At 40.6% G+C, this 26,257-nt stretch overlaps 1 protein-coding gene across 3 annotated transcripts in view; it reads right to left on the bottom strand.

The window, feature by feature from the left end:
• Positions 1 to 13,608: 13,608 nt before the first annotated feature.
• The window catches only part of COPS8 (COP9 signalosome subunit 8), a 32,193-nt gene continuing 19,544 nt past the window's right edge, over positions 13,609 to 26,257 (bottom strand). For all 3 annotated transcript variants that reach the window (XM_060783530.2, XM_060783514.2, XM_060783522.2), the window contains 3 exons: positions 24,298 to 24,360; positions 20,163 to 20,204; positions 13,609 to 14,897 (listed from right to left, as the gene is read on the bottom strand). In XM_060783530.2, coding sequence (XP_060639513.1) covers positions 14,818 to 14,897; positions 20,163 to 20,204; positions 24,298 to 24,360 — 185 coding nt within the window. In that variant the 3' untranslated portion in view covers positions 13,609 to 14,817. The remainder of the gene's footprint in view (positions 14,898 to 20,162; positions 20,205 to 24,297; positions 24,361 to 26,257) is intronic.

Below are 26,257 nucleotides of genomic sequence, written 5' to 3'. Positions count from 1 at the left end.
GGATCCAGAAGGACTCCTGAGGTCTCTTGGGGATCTTCCTCTCCAGGAGACTGATGATCCTGTTGACACCCTTGTAGATCGCTACAATTGCAATTGTGCTTGAGTATTTCACTCTTGAAAAACTCCCATCCATCCATAACTCCCTTGTCTTTTAGTATTTGTGTCCCTGTGGATACTGCTCACGATTTCCTTCATTTTTCAGAATTCAGCTCTCCTAAAGTCCAAAATGTGGGTTTGACTTGTCTTAGTTTCGGCCTTTCTTTGTACCTCAAACTTCAGGAGCACATGGTCACTTGCCCCTAAGGATCCAACCACTTCAACTGCATTAATCAGGTCCTGTGCATTTGTTAGGATGAGATTGAGAGTAGCCGACCCCCTTGTTGCCTCTTCTACCTTCTGGACCATGAAATTGTCTGCAAGGCACACATTTGAGGTGCCTATGCTCTTTTGGTGCATTTATAATCTGCCCTGAATCTCCTACAGATGGTGATGATTATATTCATGTCACAATGTAAATATGTATTTGCTTTTGACCCTTAGCTGAGAAAGATTAAAACTAGAGGCAGTTTTAAAGACTTGTGATGAGAAGGAATTTGAATGTATTTGCATGAAATCACTGGTTCTGACCTAGCCTGTACTATTGCAGCCATTTTGTAGAAAACATTAAGCAAGAAATGTTCCTGAAATTTACCGAACACACATAATTTAAATTGTAACAAATGGGAACCCCAAATCAGTAAACATTCATTAAAATTATGACCAATGCAGTAAGCTATCTTATACACACATTTTCTTCATGGGACATTTTAAATAAGAGCATTAATCTCTCCACAAAACAGAACTGCCCCCATTATTAAACTGTTTATAAGTGCTTTAAATCTAGATGCAGCTGAGAAACAGTTTTACTACCACTACTCCAAATGATAGCAGATGCATCTATGTCATAATCATCTGTTTCATGTATCTAGAGACACTGCAGCCCCTGCACACTTTTTATTAATTACCATACACCTGACATTTATGGAGTGGTTTACATTCAAAGTTCCCAAAAATCTCAATAAAGCTAAGAAGTGAATAGTAAGCAAGAAGTTAAGAGAATTCCTCTCTCTTTTAGCCATATCAACTCTTGGCAGTTAAAGTAGTTGCCATACCATTATTTCCCATTGATACTTCTTCTGCTGGTGTTATTACTGAGTTAATAGAACTTCAGATATAATTGATTGTATCCATAATCCCAAAATCCCAGGTCCTCAGAAGATCCAGATGTGAAAGACCTGGACCAATAATTAAGGAATCTCTAATGGAAAAATGTAAATAATACTTTGTCCAATAATAATGTATGGATGTAATGCAATGCAATGTAATGTAATAATGTATGTTTAGGCCAATAAAATTAGGCATCCACTTGGAGTTTTGGCAGAGTTTTGAGTCACAAAAGAGCAGTTGCCATCCTGTTCAGCATTTATGAGATTATAAAGCAAAAGTACAACTTCTTAACATTTGGGGTTCTTGTTTATAATCATTACTGCCAAATGTGACATCAGAAACATACCTCTTAAGCCAGGTAGTGGCCCAACCTAAGGGTTTCCAAGGTGCTGCAGACAAACTGGGATAGGACAAACTTTAATGTTCTCCCAACTAAGGAGCACATTGAGTCGAGCAGCTGCAGCAGGACTCCAGTTTGTTTGTTTTCTAATATATACTGAGACCAGGGACAGTATCACATGGAACTTGATAAGGGTTGTGGAATGTCTCTTTATCAAAGGGAATCATTTCAAGTTCTGTCTTCCCTTCACACATGTTCAGGTTTTCTCTGGTGTTCCGAACCAAGACACGGAGAATCCTTTTCTCTGCCCTCTCTGGTTTTTTTTTTTTTTTGATCAGGAAAAACTTCAAAATCAAAACCCAAGATTACTATGAACCTCTCGTCATCTCATTTAATGGGGAAAGCGGGATAATTTTAAACCACTTTGCCATGATTATTTCTCATGCCTTCCTTCCCTCCATTATGCCAGCATAATTATAAACCACTTTGCATTCCTTGATGTCACTGAAAGAATTCAACATGGGTGATTCACAGATTCTGTCAGATCCCATCACACATTCTAGGCTTCTGAGACAATCTCTGATCATCTTCTCCCCCCCCCCCCCCCCTTTATTAGACTGTTTTAAACATTTACATTACGGAGCTTGATGGGCACAGACAGGAAGTCCACCTGCGTTGTGTGGTGGACTCAATTGTTTTCCATTCCCTAAATGGATTAAAACTGTTTAAAATGGGGGGGGGGGGGGGTTCATGGGATAAGGTCCCAGGAGAGCACTGAAGTTGTCCTTGCACATGCTCCCATGTGAAACCAATTGGATTCATTTAGGGTGCTGCTGAAGTTATGAGGCACAATTTTAGAGGGTATCATGAACAGACCTAGCTATATTTGAGCTCTGCCAAACATAGCTTCATCTGATAATGCAGTATCGTGGCCTACATTTTGTTTAGAACTGAAATATATTTGAATAATGAAGACAAGGTTGCCAAATTTTAGCTCTAAATTCCAAGACTTAAACATTCAACATTTTGGTGTGTCTTTTGGCACACTACCTTCAGTAATATATTTATGTTGGTATCATTATTATTTGCACTTCTTTACTGACTGGTGATGTGCCCATTGGATCATTCAGCCTAAATGAAACTGACAAATCTCTACAGAGTTTACAATCAAAACCTACATACATAAACAAATTACAAAACGGACTTCATATTACCCCACCCCCCACCCCCCAAAACGTGTAGGACTTCTATCCAAAATGACAAGTGGTGGTCTAATTGAAGTCTGTTCAATAAATCTGTTCACATTCTAGAGTGTAGCTAGTAGAGAACCCTTGCTGAAGGGGTAATAAAGAGTGTATATCTCTGTACTGGAGACTCTTGATCCCATTTTATTTTATCCTTAAGAAAGGGAAGCTCTTTCTTGAGATGACTCACTCTTCCCAGATGGAAAACATACATGCATCATGGATTTGGCATGAGACTCAGCATCTCATTTTCCCACCAACCCCATCCTCAGATGAATCAAACATCAAGTGTTCATTTAACCACTTCAATCAACTGGGTTCCATTCCAGTGGCTTCCAGGGTTAGGCAGAGGAAAAGTCTGAGAAGACAACTGGCTAGCATGACTTCCATCTGGGAAGAAATATGCAAGTGACCAAATATAGACAACCACAATCCCTTTGGGTCAGGACACAGGAGACAGCATAGTCATCCACATTGTTAGTAGCTAATAGCATGCTCTAAAAGACTTTGCTAGGCTGCTCTTAGAATTGAGAGTTTCGAGACTTTTCTTTGATAAAATGTCTATTGTTGTTGTTGTTACATTTATTATAGCTCTTAAGGAAGGTGTGCTAATAATCTCACTTGGTTTGGAGTAAGTGTATCATCAAAATGGCACATCCTTTGTTAATAGCACATACATTAGATTTTGGTACATTGAGATCTAAATAGAAGGGACTTTTATTCAGAGTTAAGCTAGGCTGGGCCATTACTGGCAGAGTACATCTACAACAGCTATTGGAGAAAGGATGGAGAACAGATTAACCAACCAAATATCCTCAACAATCAGCCTGACTGGGCAATCATGACCAGAGCCACTTCAGGAAGCCATTTCAGAAAAATGGGCATGCCATATCTATAGGTGAGCACACATGTATCCGAAACCAGGACTCTGCATTGACACCTAGGAAAACATAATGTGTTTACATCGCTCCTGCATCCCCTCTTCTACACAAACTGATCAAACAAATATGATGAATCTCAACATTTATGGGGGTTTGGGAAGTGTCCTAGGATGCTTTTCCACCAGTCCTGTGACAGATGGGCACACTGACCATCCCATGACATTACTGGACTTCTGGTGGAGGCCCTGCCCACAACTGGAGTGGAAGTATTGTATGACACTTCCCTCCAAATACGGGTGCCTGTCGGTGGAAGCATTGTATGACACTTCCCTCCAAATACAGGAGCCTGTCCATTGGAGCCAGCACATTTCTGCGCCACTTAGGTGATGCTTCCCCTATGTGATGGGGGAAGCGTCACTGCGCCTGCCATTTTGCCATGCTTCCTAGAGAAATAGCACAGGGGGGGAGGGATTCTCCATGTGATAAGATCATTCGTTACCTTCCGCTCTGCTAGTCCCCCCCCACACACACACACACATACATACATACATACACACACACACACATATCACATCATGATGGGTCTCCATTCACAAAAAGGATGTGGTCACTTCAGTTTTTCAGGGTAGATCTAGGTTCTTGTTTGCTAAAACTGGAGGAGCAAAGCTATCTGTACTTTGAAAGAATAATTGTGTCAAATTGGAAAGCTGCTTAGGAAGCCATTAAAGGTCTTATGTTTTCCATCTCTGGGTTGATGCAATTATTTACATCTCTTCTGGCATGTTAACACTTTGTCAACACCTCCTCAAAAGCATTATCTCCTCCTTGAGCTGCTGCAATGATGTATTCAAACATGAATCTGATTTTCACTGAACCAACATGTCTCCCAACTATAAAACATCAGGTGCACAGTATAGGGATTAGAAACCTGAATCTGAAGGATCATAGACATTTCTTCATAACAGAAAAGTAGAATGTCAGAGGACCCTTTCCCAGGACAACCCACTGATTCTTTGAATTTATAAATGCTACCTCCTGTCTACAAAGCAAACACATCAAAGTTCAATAAAGATATGATAAAAACAATAAATGCTGTAGCAAAAGCCACACCATACAATTATATTTAAGGAATGTATGCAGTATCAGACACAGAACAAAACCATGGTCTGTCTAAAGAAAAGGATCTTCCCATATTTTTTTTCAGAGGAACCTCCACAAGTGGAGTAGTGCCACATAAAAGGTCCTGTTTCATGTTCCCTTCACCCTATCCTCATTAGCTATCCTGACTCCAGTTTCAATTTTAAGTTATAAACAGGATTTTCACATATCCTGGCTACATTTCCTGCTAAATACATTAAAAGAAGCATCTTGAACTGGACACAGTAACAACTGGGAACCAGTGGCATTAGTCCAAGATGACTAGAATGTGGCTTTTCAAAATACTAGCTGCTACATGCTGCACTGGCTGTACATTTCTGAACACTTTTCAAATAGCTTTGAAGAAGGCATTTTGAAATAATCTGAACAAGAGATGATTGAAGAATATCTAGTCCAAAAGAGAGATAGTTAGAGCACCACTGTGTCATTCCTAGGACTGATGTCATCCCCATGGACATCGTCCCGTGTAGATCATACCACATATTACAGCTAAAATGTCAGAAATGTCAATGAAATATGTGGAGAACATGCAGATGAACCCATTTGATCCAAAGTGTCCCTGTATTTGGGTAACAATGACAGCTCTGACCAGAGTATGTGTGCATTATGAGGTTAAAAGTAAATGAGCATAGATGTATTGATACAGTACATGTAAGCTGGGTTACAAAAATGATTTTGTGGCTACAGAATATATATATAGGGAGGAGGGAGCAAGCTTGTTTTCTGCTTCCTTGGAGACTAGGACGCGGAACAATGGCTTCAAACTACGAGAGGAGATTCCATCTGAACATTAGGAAGAACTTCCTGACTGTGAGAGCCGTTCAGCAGTGGAACTGTCTGCCCCGGAGTGTGGTGGAGGCTCCTTCTTTGGAAGCTTTTAAACAGGGGCTGGATGGCCATCTGTCAGGGGTGATTTGAATGCAATATTCCTGCTTCTTGGCAGGGGGTTGGACTGGATGGCCCATGAGGTCTCTTCCAACTCTTTGATTCTATGATTCTAAGTGGTAGTACTGGTGTCAGAAGAGGGAAAAGGAGTGCTCAAGAGTTAGATAAGGAACAACAGAGGAAAAGGATCCAGGATGTACTTATGTCACCTACTGACAAAGATTCCTTCGAAAGGTTTTCTGATAGCGAAGGGTCAATGAGTGAGGAGGAGGATGGAGATGCAATTGATGTGAATAGGGGAACTAAGAGGATTACTCGGGAGCAGGAATCGGATGAGGAGCGACAGAGAAAGAAGATCTGGGATATACTTACTGCTCCCACAGATGAAGAGTCTTTCATGGGTTTCTCTGGGAGTGATGGGTCTGGGAGTGATGGGGAAGGGGATGAGACACTGGATTGGACCAAGGTGCAAGAGGTTCGAGATGTATGTACTCATTCCAACATCTAGTGACACGCTTGCGGAGTTTTCTGGTGGTGGGAATTGGCAATCAGGAGATACTGAGGAGTCTTGGGGAGAGCTAAGTCTTGACAAGAGGTGGAAAAGTTGGAGGGATGGGTATTTACGTGCAGAGGCAAGGACAGCTGTAGGGAATGACAACGGGATGGAGGTCAGCTCATCATTGGATGATGAGTTGTAAGATAAAAGTAGGCACTGAAATGGAAGAACTTTGCAGAAGGCAAAGTGTTGGTTTCGTGCCTTGGGTTTTGTTGCAGCCGCTTTTGTGTTGGGCTTGGGTCCTGGATCTGCAGGTTGCTGTTTCCGTTCGTGTTACAACTCGGCTTGGATTCCCGTGAATGCGGATTTCTCCTTCCTTGACTTCGGACTGCTTTTGACGGCGACGCTGCCTAGGTGGACTTTGGAACCTCGCAACTTTGGGCTTGGCTTTCTTCGACTTAGGACTTCGTTTGACTACGGCTTTTGCTTCACGGCTCTTTGTTTGTTCATCCTTCATTCGCTGTGTTATTTTGTGTGTTTTTGCAAGCACTTCAGTTTAATCTGGATCTTTTCGCTGGATAATCCGGGTTATTGCTTTAGTTGCTTTTTATGCTGGAACTTGCTGCTGCTTTTGAGTTTTGACCAGGGACACTAAAGTGTCTCTGAGTTCTTTTTGCTTTGTATTAATAAACTAATCTTTTGAACATACTCTTGAGTCTGGTTCTTTAAGGCATCTGGGTTCCGATAAATGGTGTCCCCGGTGCATTCTGTCTGATGCAGAGCATTCCAAACATTTTATGTTGTGAGACACATGCATAATTTTGTGGTACAGTAATTCAGTTTTATAGCAAAGTAGAGGTTAAACCAAGGATATATTAATTGTAGTAACAAAATGTATGGAGACACAGCATATCTCATGAAAACCTTTCTTTTATACTTTTAAAAATAGATTATTTGTAAAAATAATACGTTTCCAAGATTTTTGTCATTTGTCATTACAGTAGTGTGGCGCACCTATACACTACAGCAGACACCCCAAGTTTGGAAAGTTCTGCCGTAATAACAAAATTAGAGCAACAGCTGAAGTTGGTCCAAGATACTCTTGGAGACAACTGTGCTGTTGAACATCCTGAAGCAAACCTTTGAAAACAGTTTATACCCTCAATCCTGTATAAGACTATTTATCAATATGACCTTTATCATGCTTGGGCTGAACCTCGGTTTATTCATTCCACTTCAGGCAAAAGCTAAAAGCCTCCTTGGCATTAACTAAATAGAATTTGGAAGCATTTGTATATTGGCAAGAGCCAGGCCCATAGCCAGGATTTTGTTTTGGGGGGAGCTGAGTTTGATTCGGGGGGGGGGGGCTGAGTCTGAGTGAAAGAGGGTCTACCCTAGCAAACCTTTTGTATTATTACCCCAATACCCCCCTGCATATGGGATATATTGAGCGTGGTGATCAGATCATGATATGAATAAACATAACAGTTTAAATAATGTAGCAGTAAGGCCTTCTCGTGGACCACCATGAGAATTTCGGGGGGAGCTGAAGCCCCCCAAGCCCCCCCCCCCCCCCCCGGCTACATGCCTGGCAAGAGCAGTTCTTTACCTCTTGAGTGACAGTAATTTCGTGTAAATGTTTAATTCTATAACACTGAGGACACGTTTGCAATGGGGGCAGAATTCTTACTTTGGAGAATAAAGTTCCCATTTTGCCATCCCTAGCCTGAGGAAATGTGTGTTTTTTTTTGTGTGTTCCAGGTGTTCTCTTTCAATTAAAGTTCACTAGAGGTGTGTAGTACTGTTGTAACCTTTGCTTTATTCACAACTATACAAATAAAAGTAAAAATTGAGGTAAGCTCTGAAGTTAGTAGATAGCAAGGCACTATTTATTTATTTATTTGCCATACTTATACCCCGCCCCTTCTCTACTCCATACAGGGAGGCTCATGGAGGCTTACAGTGGCACATACATCGTGCCTCAACCACAATTACCTAAAAAAATTAAAATTGGAACATATTAAATAGAGCTAAAACTGATTTGAAGTTAAAACCATGCCATCTAAAGTTCATGGTCTATTTGGATGCCCCTGCACAGAGAAAGGCAGAAAGGCAATATGACCTTCAACCATCAAAGTCCAGTTCTCTTGGAGCTTGGGGGGAAAAGTATGTTTGGGGGCAATTTATTATGGGCTTTACATGTTTATATATTCTACCACTTAATTTGGTAAAGATATATATATACACACACACACCTTTGCTTGGACTACAGTATCAGAAAATACCTTTACACCCAATCTCTTATTTTTCTTTCCTACTCGACTTTTATATCCACACACACACCAGTATGTATGTGGAAAAAGAATTGGATATGTCAGATGGATGGATGGATAGATAGTTTTCTTTTATATGTATGTGTATGGCATTTGCAATTTTTTTCCACACACATACTGGGGGAGGAGGGGAGGTATAAAAGTCAGATTGGAAAGAAAAAGGAGAAATTGGGTGTAAAGGTATTTTCTGATACTGTAGTCCAAGCAAAGGTGTATGTGTGCTGTCATACATGTCATTGGGACCTATTAATATTAATTCAGAGCTTGGCTCATTTTTTTCATGTGGAAAAGAGCAGGGGAAAAACTTGGAAGTAAATGCAATCATTTTTACTGAAAGATTCCAATGAAAGATCAGTCGGCTTTAGTTGGGAGTTCCCTCTGCCGGTTCACACACACGTGCCTTCTCTCCCTGCCTCCCAGCACTGAATGCTGTCTTTGACCATCTTGGTCCATAGTTTTGAACAGGTACACAAGATACAGGCAATATGTACATGAAAAAATGGCATGATGCAATGTAGTTGAAGTTGTGAAGAGAAACAGAGTAGTAGGGAAGACTCGTTTGATGTGCAGGCTGTAATTCCTCTTGCTCAGCAAGACATATTTACTGACATTTGTTTCGTGAGAACCATCATGGCAAAGCCAGCTTTGACTTATATGGACTTCATCTGTTGAGTCAAGCAACTCAACCCTCATTGAAGTCAATGATTCATAGTTATCTTCCATTTTAACCGCCTCATATCAGATGTTGATTTTAATCACCCCTTCTCTGTACGCTGGAATGCAAAAATGGCTAGCAGTTTTAAAACTTCCCCACTAATAGCTTCCCAAACACAAACCATATTGCTTCAAACTTCCTGACAGGGCAAGCCCTGCAGAATTCCAACAGAATGAACAGAAACCACCTTCCACCATTAACCCCCAGCCACCCAGAATGAAAAAAATCCAGAACTTTTATGTTGGGACATAGGGAGAACTGTTTCTAATGGCTTTACAGGAGAAGGTGGCAAGGAGAAGGTAACAAAAGAGAACATTCAGAACTCTGAACAAAAGCCTGCCCTAATTTTCTGACCAGAAAGCTTTAAGTTTTCTTCATTTACATTGGGGAACTGTAATAGTTTATTTTCCAAAAGGTATTAGGAACAATTAGTTTGTCAAATAGTTCAGATGGATCTGAAGTTCCCTCAATTCTATAACAATTAGCAGTATCTAGGATACGTAGTATCTAACATAGCATCTTTTAACATATCTCTTCAAGAAATCTCAGAATAAATGTTGATGCAGTATGGAAATCCCAGTGGTCATGCTGAAGACTTTGGAAGGGACTTTCAGAATGGTGGATCATTTTTTTAAAAAATCTCAGCAAGATTTTAATGAACAGCAAATGACTTTTGTTTGTTTCTCTCCCAGTAACTTTCCAGTTCAATAATATCCTGTTTATGGCCGTGTGTCCAGTTTTCAAAAATATAGGGCTACCATAAGTTATATATCCAGTGATTATAGTTCCTGTTCTTCTAACAGTCTCTAACATTGTTTGCTCTTTCAATGATTGCAGTAAACAAATTCTAAGGGGGAGGTATGAAATGCAGCCAAAAGTTTTTTGTCTAAAGCAGTAATAAGCAATTTGTTTTCCAAAGGTAAATAATCATAGCTGGGGGCCTATAGTCTGGCCATTTTTGTTTTTGCTTATAACCCATTTAGTACCATAGAATTCTGCAGAGCTTTCCCTGAATGCAACTGTTAAAAATAATTGGCAACATGGTTCACATGGCACAATGCAGGAAAGCTATGATTTAAGATTTTAAGCACATTATAAAATTACGTAGCTAACATACTAGAGATCACATCAGCTATGGCACACAAAAGATATGAAAAAGTAGTAGCCCTTTCCAAGATGATCCCTGGTTCAAATGAAGTGTTTTGGAGTGTCCTTAAACAGAAACTTCCTGTTTTCAGTTTTCATTAACAGAAAGCAGTAATGATGAGGCATTCTGGGAGATGAAATCCAACATCACTAGTATACCAGAGGTTGAGAAACATTGGTCTAGATCCTTTATGTTCCCATAAGCCTACAGTTCCAACCACACATAACTGTAATGTACATAGCAAGTTTTCTGTACAACATAGAACCATCCAAAGGGGAAAAAACCTTTCAAGAACAACCATTATCTTACAAAGTGGCAATGACTGTCTCCCTCTAATACAGCTATAGAACAAATCAGGAAATCACCACCAACATGCACATCTTTAGAACCTAAAGTGTTAATGTAAAATGAAAGCAATTGTTTCACAAGGGTCTTAGGACTCCAAGCATCATGTCCCAAATGCACTTTACTAGAGGTTTAAGATTGTCTGCACACTGCACCTATCTCCAAAAACCTACCCATTTCACCTGTCATGTCCAGCATTTTTTAAAATTTTAATCATTACATTTGGCCCGGCCTTAGTTTTAAATGCGTTGTGGTGTTACTGTCTAATGTTTATTATGATTGTGTTAATGTTTATTGCTTGTTTTATGAGTTTATTTATTGTTGTATTTGTTATGCTATTGTTTTATTGATGTGTTGGGCCTCGGCCTCTTGTAAGCCGCATCGAGTCCTTCGGGAGATGTTAGCGGGGTATAAATAAAGGTTTATAAGTCTCCCTCTCCTCGTGATATTCTTATGATTTATCAATGGGGCAATGATCTGATAGGTCTCTGGCCAGAATTTTTATTTGAGTGATTTTTGGAGTTAGTGATTTTGAGATCCAGACCATGTCGATTCTTGACCAGCTTTGATGTCTGTTCGAAAAGGTGTAGTCTTTTTCTTGTTGGTTATGTAATCGCCACGCGTCCTGAAGGTCGAATTCTTTTTTCAGTCCTAGAAAGGTGCTTGGAAGGGTGCTAAATGCCTCGTTCTTTCTGTTTTACCTAACTGAAGTTGACTCTATTTTACTATCTATAATTCTATTAAAGTCACCAAGTATTATCGAAGGTTTGTTCTTCTATCAATTTCTTAAGGGCTATTGCAAATTTTGTTTTGGCCGCGTTAGGGGCATATATATTACATATTAGGGTCATTTGCCATCCCGTTTTTAGAAGTACCCCCACCATTCTCCCTTCCTGGTCTCTAAACACTAGTTCAGCTGGGATCTTTTCCTTAACATATATGCTTACCCCTCTTTTTTTCTGATGCTAGTGAGTGGAAATCTTTTCCTAGATTTTTGTTGGTTAGATGTCTAATGTTTTTGTTTTATGTGGGTTTCTTGTAAGGCCACACAGTCATAATTGGCATTTTTGAGATGGTTAAAAAACTTTTTTCCTTTTAGTCAAAGCCATTGACATTGTTGGAAAAACATTTTATTTCAATTTGCATATCACTCGTCATTATCATTATCTTTATTAAACATTTTATGTGCAGGTAAAATTACTGAGCTTGTAGTAGCCCTTTGGTATTCGTATTCTGGGGACGAGAAGCAGCGCTTTTTATTATGTCCTGTCTTTCTTGGTTGTTCTGGTGACTTTTGTTCTTGGTTTTTTTCATTTGCTTATAGAATTCCCTTGCTTTTTCTTCAGAGGTGAGCCAATATCTTTGATCTTTATAGGTGACCATTATGTCTTCAAATTTCTCCCACCTGAATCTGATTTGTAATCTCTTTAGTTCTTCCATTAGAAAGAAGTATTTTCTTCTTCTGTTCAGGGTGGTCACTTTGGCCACTTTGTTTTCCTTGTATAGGAACGGTTTCTCGCTGTTCTTTTTGAGGATTTCGTCTCGTAGGCTTTCTGTTGAATTTGACGATAACGTCTCTAGGTAAAGGTAAAGGTCGTCCCCTGACATTAAGTCCAGTCATGTCTGACTCTGGGGTGTGGTGCTCATCTCCATTTCTAAGCCGAAGAGCCAGCGTTGTCCGTAGACACCTCCAAGGTCATGTGGCCAGCATGACTGCATGGAGCGCCGTTACCTTCCCGCCGGAACGGTACCTATTGATCTACTCACATTTGCATGTTTTCAAACTGCTAGGTTGGCAAAAGCTTGGGCTGACAGCGGAAGCTCACGCCGCTCCCCAGAATTGAACCTGCGACCTTTCGATCAACAAGCTCAGCAGCTCACTGCTTTAACCCACTGCGCCACCGGGGGCTCCCGGCTATCCTTGTTTTTCCTCGCGTAGTTAGTGGACACTCTGTAGGTCTGGTCTATTGCCTGGTTATTTTATTTATTTCGACATTTATATGCTGCTCTTCTCACCCCGAAGGGGACTCAGAGCGGCTTACAAGATATATATACAAACATTATATTATTAGCATAGTACAATATCAGTATCAAATATTACTATATTGTACTATACCATTATATTGTAATATTATTTTGTTTTCTTTTACCAACTTGCCAAAAGTTTATCTAGTTCTTTACCTGTCACCTGAATCTCCTTGGGAATTCCAGCCAGCTTTATATTCCCCCTACACTGTCTTATCACTCAGCTGAGTTAACTCCTTCGCAAGTTGACTGATCTCTTTGCTTCAATCAGCCATTTTTCTGAGCTGACTGTGCAGTTTTTTTTACTGAACATACCTCCTCCACCTCTTCCATCTGGTTTTGGAGATGTCTGATGTGAGATCTAATATTTTTCTCAATTTCTCAGATGAATTGTCCCAATTCCTTTAGTCTGAGCACCATCTTTTTATTTCTCTTCAGCAACCGGTCACCAGGGATCTCTTCTTTTCTTTCTGGAGTTATAAATAATTTCTCCTCCAGTCTCTCAGAGTTTCAGCTGACCTTTATTGCCCAATTAAGTAGATGGCTTTTACTTTGTTCTCTTTACCTTCAGTTGGGCTAAAAAAAATAAGGTCTGGGGAGAGGGTTTGTCAGACATCTAGTCTCTCCGACGCATGCACAGAAAGTCCATAAAGATCTCAGTGTTACGACAATTCCTTTGGAAAGAAACTTTTTTAATTTGCATACTGTACTAAATATAGATCCTATAGGATTTTTACTGCTAGACATGATACCAGTCTATGTGCTGTGTTAATATTAACGCTAAAAAAACCTGAGAAAGAAAACAAGAAGTTGAATGATGTAAGAAACTGGAGTGGTGTAAACATGTTTTAATATTACCAATATTAAGCTTACAAATACTTACAGAGCTGAGGCTTAAATTTCTTTTCAAATAAATAATGGATTGAGATCAGCGATTTTGCTCAGGAAGAGGCTCTTGAAAAAATATATACTTATCAGTGCCTTTTTGCACCCAAGGGCACCTGAAACATCGACAGATGGATATAGTAGTAAATAAGAGAAAGGTGTCACTATAGAAGCAAACAGCAACTATTTCTGAGAAGTGAGCCATTTAACAATTGACAGAAAAAGGGGGAGAGAAAAAGAATGACGGACATTTAAATGCAGGAGAATGGTAAGCTTTTTTTTCTTTCAACATTAAAAATGAAGGTCACAATGCACAATGAAGGTCACAGCAATCCAAATCCAGCAATATTCTATCAGACTCAAAGTTGCAGTACACTTGCAGACATTTGTACCATAGGTCTGATTTTCCAATGACAATAAACATCTTCCAAATGCCAGAAGGACAGGCAATGAAAAACTGTTGACCAAAAGAGGGGAAAGAGACACCTGTTTTAAAGAAGTAACAGTTGACACTATTTAAAAGCTTACATACTTAAAACCCTGATGCAGATATCATACTGTTGCCATTCACCACGAAGCTTTCTAACCTCCACATTTCCTTCTCTTCTCACAGGTATTCTTTGATACCTGTGGCTCTGCAGAAGACCTATTTGGTGCTCAAATATTATATTTGAAAGAACACGTAATGTTGAACAAAGGATGACATATTTTGCTTTAAGTAAGGAGGTAATTAAAAGCTGCAGTATTCTACACAGAAGTCAGATTCCAGTACCTATGGAAAGATCATTCTTGGGAAAAGGACAACTTTGGGGGTTTTTTTGCCCAAACAAGTTTCTTCTATACTCCTTCAGTATTTGATTTCTTATCTATTAACTGCAATCACCAAGACTTCTCAACATTTCTAATAGACTGCTGCTTTCTTCACAATAAAGAGCAAGAACTGAAAATCTAAAGCTGCTCTGCACCCAGTTGACAATTATTAGAGTTAAAGTGAACCAAAACCTTCCTCCAGCAAAACATAGACATAGATGAAATAAAAAATGATGTTTTACCAGCATATTCTATAATAGTGCATACACTGCAACATTTAATAGGACAAAAATAATCTCAAAGGGGTCTAGGACAACACAGCTCTCATGAAAGAGTGAGTGGAGTCATCAATTCTCAAGGAAAGCCACATAGTCAGTTAATCGTGCCAACTGCTGTTCATTAGGGATTGGTGGTACTGGAGCAGGTTCTGAAAATGAAGAAACATAGTTTTTATTAGTTCATTTTATTATCGTCAATGACCAGTTCAAGAGAAGAGCCCTGCACAAGCATATCAGAGCCAAGGGTCAAGAGAGTTAAAACTTTTTAAAAAGTGTATCATGGTTAGGACATTAAGATAATTTACTTAAGAATCTAAGGTAAAAGCCATATAAAGGATTAAAGTCTAACACATTTTATGGAATTAAATGGAAGGGAAACTGAAGGGAAGAGAAGAGGGGTGCTCATTTGGGACAGAGAAGGGAAGTCCAGTCAAACATAGGAGGGAGCAACATTCATACTATAATTAAAAGTCTGTAATCTCAATTTTCTGCTAGTATGAAGTCCTACCATGTACTAGTTTGTGTTATCAGTCATTAACTGCCGGATTTTAATCGCTGCCGTGCAGAATCTGGCGACATTATGTTATAATTGAGTTAGTGTCTGAAACCACTAGGGTAAAATCGTCCAGAGCATCCTGGGTGTTTGTATAGCCATGACAGAATCGAATATCTCTATAGACACCGAAGGAGCACATGTTCTGTTGTCTCTATGTGTCCTGAGTCACAAGGGCAGAGTCTCTCAGAGTCTTCCGGTAACTGCCTTCCAATATGGGAGTGCATGGTAGAGTGCCAGAGTGAAGGCCCTCCTATGGCTGGAAACCTCCAGCATGGTTGGATATTTCATAGGGGAGGTACAAAGCCTAATGACTCCATTGGTGATAAAGGACGGGGCACTGGCTAAGTCTGACTGGCACTCGATGTCTGTTATTTGTTGTTTAATCAGAGATTTTGTTTGGTCGTAGCCCATACTGGTTAGGCGTCCTAGAGGGAAGCCCAGGGATGAAATTTTGGCTGCTCTAAGATCAGAATGAAGAGAGGGGCAATGAAGGCAGTTCCGTCTTGCCTCCAGAGTCATCAAATGGGAGCCCGACCGCCCCCCCCTGCACCAACTGCTCTGAGATCAGAATGAAGAGAGGGGCCATGAAGGCAGTTCCATCTTGTTTCCTGCACTGTGCTTAATATAATATAATATAATATAATATAATATAATATAATATAATATAATATAATATAATATATTGTATATACATATAATATACTACTACTACTAATAAAATGATATTATAATTATATATTTTATATTAAAGGTAATATTACTAATAATATTACAGTATAATGTTATAGTACAATGTAATATATAATATTAATATTGTGCTATGATAATAATAATACATTGTGTTTACTTTCTAATTGTAAGCCGCTCTGAGTCCCCTGAGAAGGGCAGCATATAAATGTGGTAAGTAAGTAAGTAAATAAATAAATAAACAGCCTTTTTCCATCTGGACTGAAAGTCATCCAACACAGTAAAGTGGTGGAAGGCCAGGGGAGAGAGCCAATAGTTCAGTATAACCACCTATACCCTGGCTTCAATACTCAGGAAGCCAGTTTCCAGACACAGGGTGACATTGGAGACCCACCTTGGCACCTGGAAGGCCGATCTTAAGAATTTGGATTATACACTCCTCAATGGGGTAAAGTCAAGAAAGTGGTCTAACTGGGCACCATATAGGAGTTGTGCAACTAGCTTGGCATCAAATAGTTTGAGAGCTGCGGGTATGGAGTGTACCCCTCTTGATTTGAGATATTTTAGTACAGCTGATGAGTTCCCTTGTGCAATCTTAGAATCATATAATCATAAAGTTTGAAAAGACCTCATAGGCCATCCAGTCCAACCTTCCGCCAAGAAGCAGGAAAATTACATTCAAAGCACCTCCAACAGATAGCCATCCAGCCTCTGTTTAAAAGCTTCCAAAGAAGGAGCCTCCACCACACTCCAGAGCAGAAAGTTCCACTGCTGAATGGCTCTCAGTCAGGAAGTTCTTCCTCATGTTCAGATGGAATGTCTTCTCTTGTAGTTTGAAGCCATTGTTCCGCGTCCTAGTCTCCAAGGAAGCAGAAAACAAGGTTGCTCCCTCCTCCCTGTGGCTTCCTCTCACATATGTATACATGGCTATCATGTCTCCTCTCAGCCTTCTCTTCTTCAGGCTAAACATGCCCAGCTCTTTAAGCCGCTCCTCATAAGGCTTGTTCTCCAGACCCTTGATCATTTTAGTCGCCCTCCTCTGAACACATTCCAGCTTGTCAATATCTCTCTTCAGTTGTGGTGCCCAGAATTGAACACAATATTCCAGGTGTGGTCTAACCAAGGCGGAATAGAGGGGTAGCATGACTTCCCTGGATCTACACACTATACTCCTATTGATGGAGGCCAAACTCCCATTGGCTTTTTTTGCCACCGCATCACATTGTTGTCTCATGTTTTGTGAGAAGACCGAGGCAAAGGAAGCATTAAGTAGTTCTGCCTTTTCCTATCCCCTGTCAGCATTGCCCCATCTTCTCCTCGAAGAGGTCCTATCACCTCCTTGTTCTTCCTTGTTCTGCTGAATTAAGAAAAGAAGCCCTTTTATTGTTTTTTAATGTCCCTGGCAAGTCTGAGCTCGTATTGTGCAAACCTTTTTGATACAGGAGTTGGCTATTTGTTGGAATTAATCTTTGTTGATTTCTCCCCTTTTCCACTTCTTGTGCATGTCTCTTTTGAATCTTAGCACAATTAGAAGTTATTTGGACATCCATTCTGGCTTCTTTGCACTTGTCCTATTTTTTCTCTTTGTTGGCACTGTCTGCAATTGCGTTTTGAGTATTTAATTCTTGAAAATCTCCCATCCATCAGTAACTCCCTTGTCTTTTAGCATGTGTCCACAGAATGCTGCTCAGCCATTTCCTTCATTTTTCAGAAGTCAGCTCTCCTAAAGTCCAAAATGCGGGTTTGACTAGTCTTAGTTTCCCTTGTACCTCAAACTGCAGGAGCTCATGGTCACTTGCCCCTAAGGATATGACCACTTCAACTGCATCAATCAGTTCCTCCACATTTGTTAGGATGAAATTGAGAGTAGCCGACCCCCTTGTTGCCTCCTCTACCTTCTGGACCATGCAAGGCAAGCGAGGAATTTGTTGGACTTTGTACTCTTAGCTCAGTTTGTTTCCCAGCAAATATGGGGATAGTTCAAATCGCCCATGACTACTATATCTCTTCTTTGTGCCTGTTTGGAGAGTTGATGGCAAAAGACTTTATCAAGTTCTTCATCCTGGCTTGAAGGTCTGTAGTAGATGCCTATGATGAGAACTTTTTGAGTCCCAGTTCCCTTGATTCTTATCCAGATGCTTTCAAACTGGTTTCCTGGATTGCTGTCTTGCATCTCTGCTGCAGCATAACAGTTTTTGACATATAAGGCTACTTTGCCTCCCCTTTGTTCAGTTTCTGTGAAAAAGTGTATAGCCCTCGATGTTGACATTCCAGCAAAAGGAGTCAACCCACCAGGTTTCAGTGATGCCTATGACATCATACTTGCGGTGTTGTGCTAAAAGTTGGAGTTTGTCTTGTTTATTTCCCATGCTCTGTGCATTAGTGTAAAGCCACATGAACTTAATGGGCATTTCTGCTGTTGGAGGAATGGAGGACTATCCCCAGATATTTGAAGCATGAGACCTACTCGATTTTATTTCCATCTATTTTCCAGAGGTGAAACTTGGGTCTTTTGGGAAACACCATGATTTTAGTTTTTTGTTAGTTAAGTTGTAACTGGTTAGTATTGTGCCAGAGTTCTCAATGTTCTTTTAAGTCCAACTTGTCTTCTTGAAAGTTGAGTAGCATCACCAGCAAAAAATGAAGGGTGGAGGTATGTCTACCCACAAGTTTTGGTGGGTGAAAGTTCATATTAAGAAGGTGGTCCACCATGGAATTGATGTAAAGATTAAATAATAATGGGACCAAGATGTAGCCTTGCTTAACACCTTTCTCCCTTCTAACAGCATTAGTGAGGTGGCCTTGAGGGTTGCATCTTATTTTGAGAGACGTCCCTTCATGGAGTTGACAGATAAGATGAAGTAGCTGTCTATTGATTGAGGTGGCTTCTAATTTTTCTCATAGCACTGTCTTAGAGATGAAGTCAAAGGCTGCCTTAAAGTTCATAAGGGCCATGGTGATGTTTTGCTACTGGTGGAATATCAGATGTTGGAGCACTAGGCATTGATCTATGGTAGATTAGACTTCCCTAAATCTAGCGTGTTTGTCAGCTGACATACTTTCTTGTTCTATCCAATTCTGTAGTTTCCATTTTAGGTGTCTGTCATATACTTTGCTGATGATGTTAAATAGGCTGATTGGTCTATAGTTAGCTGAGTCATCCCCTTTTCCTTTCTTTTTGTAAATGAGGACTATAATTGCAAGCCTCCATCCATAGGAATTTGACCATACCTGTCAATGCAGGTAAAAAGTGATGCTAGAATAGGGCCCCAAAACTCCAATTGAGCACCGGATTACCTTCAAAGTGCTGATTCTTACCTTTAAGGCTTTATATGGCCTGGGGCCGGAGTACCTGAGGGACCGCCTCACCCCCTACCAATCCCCAAGATCACTTCGTTCAGACGATCAAAATCTCATTGAAGTTCCCAATTTTAGGATCTTTCACCTGATGTCTTCATAGGCATAGAGCTTTTATGGTGGTGGCTCCCTATCTGTAGAGTGCCTTGCCAGCAGGAACACGAGCTCTCCGAGATTTACCTTCTTTTCGTAGAGCTTGTAAAACTTATTTATTTAGGCTGGCATTTGAATTTTGCTGATCGAAGTTTTTCATGATCTTATATGTAATGTATTACATGTGTTTATTGTAAACTGCTCCGAGCCTTCAGGGAGTGGCAGTATATAAAATTGATGAATAAATAAATAAATAAATACTCGCATTTCTTATAGTAGATGCCACGTGGCATTCTGCAAGAAATTTAAAAACATACACAAGAGAAGGTAGCAGCTACAAGCAGCACTTAATATCTGTTGAAATCTGGTTCACAAAAATATGGATACTCATATCCCATTATGTACAACGGAGTAGTAGAATGGCATCATTCTATAAAGCAAGAAAATCTAAGTTTGCTTTTTGAAATCTTTAAATATATATATATATTTCAAAGCTACTGATGGTTTAATCTATAGATACAAAATCCATAGATATGGGGGGCTAACTGTATTTGTATTATTTTGCAACCCAGGAGACATCCAATTGAGAATGCAGACTTTACATTCTAGAAGGATCCACTTCCAAGTTGTTGTATCTGTCCTTGTCTAAAGACAAATTTGAATTAAGACTCCACCATCAATGTGGAGTATCTGTAGACAGCACACAAATATAAACACATACCTGATAATGGGTGAAATCTGTTAAAGGAAGGCTCTTGGGGACCTAAAACATATATACACAAAATGTTTTATGTTTTCATGGAACATCAACCTTAATAATATAATTCTAGATATTAACATCTAATTTTATGAAAAAAATCTGCAATCACTGTCACCCAAATTTTGCTTCCTAACATGGCAAGTTCTATGTTTAGATAAGGCTAGAAAAGAATGCCTGACAAAATATTGCCTACACAATTGGAGAATTATTTACCTGTCATCGCAGTCAGTATGTATGACTGGAGTAATAATAATTATAACAGTATATAATATTACTTAATAAAAAAATAATTTAACAGTAATAGCCACAATAATTTAAGAAAATCAAATTGAAGTACTCTAAAAATCCAAGAAAATACCAAGTATCAGGTCATTCATTAAGAATTGTACAGAGCCAGTGTTTAAGCATATCAAGTTAGATACTGTGCAATAGTATGGATAAGGACAAGTTACTCACCTGTAACCATGTTTCTTTGAGTGATACTCTGTTGAATCCACACATATGTAGTGTCTGCGCCTGTGCAGGCTCCAACAGAAAACTTCCAAAGTTTAAAACCAAAGTTTTGGTGATAACCCCTCCCAGTCCCCTCTCCAGTGCATAAAAGGTGCCCTGGCCGCACATTCCACAGTTCCTATGCCACAAAGGCAACGAGAAAGGAGGTTTGCTTGAAGGGAGGCAGGGCGGGTTTGTGTGGATTCACAGAGTACCGCTCAAGGGAACATGGTTACAGGTGAGTAACCTGTCCTTTTTCTTTGTGGACTATCTACCGGAGGATTGTGCTCCTCCGGTAGATAGTTTTGGACTATCTACCGGAGGATTGTGCAGACTTTGCCAACACGGAGTCAGGGTGGTGCTTAAGCCACTCGAGTCCTTCATCGTCAGTACGATACCAAGCTTTGATGCGTTTTGAAGTTGGAGGTGTTTAAGAGGAAGTCTTCCAGGACACTTGGATGACGTTGAGAAGATAAGGGAGGAACGGTAGAAGAGGAGCTGGGGGAGCCTCTGACTGTATCCTCTTAAAGACAGGATCAGTGACAACTTTGGAGGTCTGTTTAATCTCTAGACCTAAGGTATCAGCCATTCAGTCCATCTAGTTAGCAAAGGCCCTGACATTGTCCGTAGGGGACTGAAGGTTGACCTCGTAGGCATCATGGGTCGGAGAGCGGTCCAGACCCAATGATAGGACGGAACCCGAGTGGATGGATTCAGCAATGTCTTTGTCATGATCTCCATCCTCTATTTATCGTGTCATCAGAAACTAGACGTTTGTATTACATTTTTAACAAAAACAAACAAACAAACAGACAAAACACAGAATTTGCAAGCTTGGCAGTTGATTAAATGTCCTTTGACCAGTAGCTGGCCACTTGGAGTGCCTCTGGTGTTGCCGCAAGAAGGTCCTCCATGGTGCAAGTAGCAGGACTCAGGTTGCATTGCAGCAGGTGGTCTGTAGTTTGCTCTTCTCCACACTTGCATGTTGTGGATTCCACTTTGTAATCCCATTTCTTAAGATTGGCTCTGCATCTCGTGGTGCCAGAGTGCAGTCTGTTCAGCGCCTTCCAAGTTGCCCAGTTTTCTGTGTACCCAGGGGGGAGTCTCTCATTTGGTATCAGACATTGATTGAGGTTCTGGGTTTGAGCCTGCCACTTTTGGACTATCGCTTGCTGGGGTATTCCAGCGAGTGTCTCTGTAGATCTTAGAAAACTATTTCTTGATTTAAGTCGTTGACGTGCTGGCTGATACCCAAACAAGGAACGGGCTGGAGATGTCACTGCCTTGGTCCTTTCACTATTGGCTGCTACTTCCTGGCGGATGTCAGGTGGTGCAGTACCAGCTATCTCCATCCTCTGATTGATGAGAAGATGAAGAGGAAGGGACTGGCAGTGGAGGCGGTGGAGGCCTAGGAGCCTGTTCTGGAGAGGCAGGCGGTGGGGCCTGTTTGGAAGCCAAGGCTTGAGCCATTTTTGGCAGTCAAGAGGTCTGACTGCCCCTTTCCGGTGTCGAGGTCAGTGGAAAGAATTATTGTCTGGCAGAAGACTGTGGTGGGAGAGGTTGCTGCCGAAGAACCTGCACCACCATTTACTCCGACTGGGCTGGCAAATCTTGGAGCTCTCCGTCTGAGGGGGCCTGGATGGAGGAGTCTTGAGAAGGCCTGGCAGGTTGAGCTATTGGAAGCGGAGAAGACTGGCCAGACGAGGAGGCCGAGGAGGTTGGTACCATCTTTTTGGAGGACGAGGAGGAAGAAGAAGAGTATGGAGGAGCCCTTTTTTTAGCCGGCGTCTGGGTATTACCCCGGTGGTTCCAGGGATTTACCCAAGGTCGGTGGTATCGACGGTGACGTTGAGATCGACTGAGATTGACAAGTCTCCTCATGCGTCCTCTTAAACGCAATCTTCAGTGATGAAGAAGATGGCGGCGGCACCACGTTTGACCTCATGGAACAAACGGAAGCTATCGAGCTCCAGGTCAAAGTTCTTGCCAGAACCGCTACCATAGTCAAGGCGGCTTGGTCTGTCAAGTTGGTCTCAATGATTTTGAAGCCGACGAGACCAGCAGTCAAGGTTGAGGGCTGGAGATCGAAGGAGCTGAAGTCAAAGGTTGAGAAGCTGAAGGAGCGAGAGTTCGCTCGTAGAGAAACGAGTCTGGGTCATCAGGGACTGGCAATGTCAACAGGAAGAAATAACATGGGCTTCGCCCAGGCAAAGAAAGCACTTAACATGCTTGTCAGAGTCTGGAAATTTAGCGGAGCACTAAGTACACCGCTTAAATCAAGTCATAGACATCGCAGAGAAGTTTCCAAAGCAAGCTTTGTGAGGAAAAACAGGAACTGCGGAACATGCGGCCAGGATGCCTTTTATGCCCTGGAGAAGTGACTGGGCGGGGTTACCGCCAAAACTTTGGTTTTAAACTTTGAAAGTTTTCCGTTGGCGCCTGCGCAGGTGCACACACTCCATATGTGTGAATTCCCAGAGTCCAAGAAGAAAAAACATTCCACTTTCAAGTGTTGGTGCTTGACCACTCTGTCTTTTTATACTTGAATTACAAGCTTCACAATAAATTCATTTCCTTTTTGATCATTGCAAAATAATTTTCCACAGAGTGCATTACATCAATATTGTTTTGGACTAAATGGGATGTTTAAAAAATTAAAAAATTGTTGTTCATACCTTAAAACAGCCACCTTTGAAGTCATTTTAAAGGATGCTGTTTTAAGATGAAAAACCTTGGAGGTGAGGGAAATCTCATTTCACAGGAAGCAATATTTCAGCATTGCTACACATGAAGAGAATTGGTGGTGATAACCTATTTTTAAGGTGTATTGGTATGTGCCCACGCACAAACATTTCCCCATATTTCCAAGAGTGTCAGTCTGTCCTGATTAACCCATCTCAGCTGAAAATCAACTATTTGCTATAGTACAATTGTGTGTTTATGCCCTACAAATTGGTTCCACGTTCCTTTATAGGGAGTTCACCGCAGCAAATCATGCTGCTCTTTTTTGTTGTTTTTAAAAGGAACATCTGCAGGGGATATTCTGGTATGCCAAAGGGAAGGCACTAACATAAAAAGTGAACAGCCAACATGCACTAGAGATATTTTATTTAGTTTGGATCACATCATTTTAAACCAATAAATAAAGCACACAACAGCCCACGTGTTCTTGTGCTTTACTCCATTAATACAGCAAGCACAAAATGAAAGGAAGATCAAGTTTTATGCTAGGCAACCCTATTTTCTGATACTGATATGTCAGTTAAGGTCACTGGAAAACCTGTTTGGCTGAATCCTCTGCCAAGAATTCAGAAAAAGGTTTAAGGCACATTGTGTTCAACTCTATCTAAGAGCTTCACATACTAAAATGTCTACTTAATTAAAAATGCTTGTGCCCATATGAGAAGAGGGCCAATTCATGGTTCTGACTTCATGCTTCATAAGCTTCCCTGCTGTTTTAAAACTTTGACTCAAGGAGTTGTGTGCAATTTCTAATTATGTTTCAAACATTTTTCACTGAAGGCAATGTTGATCAAAAATGTCCTGCCGCCTCCCATTTTTTCCACAAAAATAAAAATCCTCATAGAACAAGAGCTCCACCTACCTGGCTTTTTAGGCATAACCATGCGAGTGGATGAATCTGCTTGCCAACCCTGATCAAGCACGCCTGAAAGAATAATTTAATTTCTCTTATTATTACAACCAGGGGAATGAAGTCTTATAGATAAGGAAGAAGTACTATACATTCAGTTATCTTTTTATCAATACAAAAAGAAATCATTCATATATTTTTTCTAAACTTGTTCTTTATTTTTGTTGTGAATCACACTACTCAAGCTTCAAGGGCCTCTTCTACACTGCCATATAATCCAGGTTATTAAAGCATATAATCCACATTATCTGGTTTGAACTGGATTATTTGAGCCTACACTGCAAAGTTCAAAGCAGATAATCTAGATTTTACATTGGGGAAAAAGTGTTTAGTCAGATGCCAATTGTACAAGTTCTCCCACTTAAAAAAATGAGAGTCCTGTAATTGACATCATAGGTAGACCTCAACTATAAGAGACAACATGAGAAAACACATCCAGAAAATCACATTGTCTGATTTTTAACTAATTTATTTGCAAATTATGATGGAAAATAAGTATTTGGTCAATAACAAAAGTTCATCTCAATACTTTGTTATATATCCTTTATTGACAATGACAGAGGTCAAACGTTTTCTGGAAGTCCTCACAAGGTTGGCACACACTGTTGCTAGTATGTTGGCCCATTCCTCCATACAGGTCTCCTCAGGAGCAGTGATGTTTTGGGACTGTCGCTGGGCAACACAGACTTCCAACTCCCTCCAAAGGTTTCTATAGGGTTGAGATTTGGAGACTAGTTATATATATATATATATAAACTTTATTTCTATACCGCCCTATCTCTCTGAGGGGACTCAGGGCGGTTTACGACAGAAAATTGGCAAACATTCAATGCTGGCATAAGATAACAAACAAATCAAATCATAAACAATAAAATAAACAACATCAGGTGTACTTATAGAACAACTCAAAATTAACAAACTTAGACATTTAAATATGTAAATCAACCATTTAGAACATGTTTACTACTAGATCTAATAATAGCAAACAGTCAAAACATTAAAAGTAAAAAAGGCATTTACAAGTCAACAGGGCTGAGGTGGTGTCCAAGTCAGAGTGATTGAGGTGATGGCCGAATAAAATTATTATATTGCACAATTCCACAAGTTAAAAATGACCTATAGGGGTCTAGTTACCATCCCCCTCCCACACCCGCCTCCCCATAATATGCGCCCCCATTCTTTATGCTCTCCCAGAGATTCCCAGATCCTCACAATTAAGGAGTCCTCTGAATACTGTTTAAACACAGGAATGCAACCCAGCTCTTCATGGGGGGTATAAACTATGGTATGAGGTCCTTGGGGAGGCAGATGGGGGGTGTTTTTTCTCGTGATGGTGAGGTGTCTCTATCCATGTTGGTAAAAGTCCCATAGTGCCAAGATCTTATCGATTGGCTTAACATAGTTGGATTGCAAAGCAGGCTCTGGGTCCAGTGCTGGCTGTTTTATCTGCTGCTGGTGTCAGGTGAGATGGCACAGCTGTGGGGGCCACACCCAGTATGTTTGGAAAGGCTGGCCCCAGGCAGGAGTTCCAAGGTAAAGTTCTCACCCTCTGGCTGTTTCTGGAGAGTTAGGCCTCTCCAAGACCATGAAATGCTTCTTACGAAGCCACTCCTTTGTTGCCCTGGCGGTGTGCTTGGATCATTGTCATGCTGAAAAGACCCAGCCACGTTTCATCTTCAGTACCCTTGCTGATGGAAAGAGGTTTGCACTCAAAATCTCACGATACATGGCCCCATTCATTCTTTCCTGTATATGGATCAGTCACCCTGGTCCCTTTGCAGAGAAACAGCCCCAAAGCATAATGGTGCCACCTCCATGCTTCATAGTAGGTATGGTATTGCTTGGATGCAACTCAGCATTTTCTCTCCTCTAAACACAACACGTTGTGTTTCTGCCAAACAGTTCTACTTTG

Source organism: Anolis sagrei, chromosome 1 (genome assembly GCF_037176765.1).
Source record: "Anolis sagrei isolate rAnoSag1 chromosome 1, rAnoSag1.mat, whole genome shotgun sequence".
Taxonomy (NCBI): domain Eukaryota; kingdom Metazoa; phylum Chordata; class Lepidosauria; order Squamata; family Dactyloidae; genus Anolis; species Anolis sagrei.
This window is presented reverse-complemented; position numbering and strand designations above follow the sequence as displayed.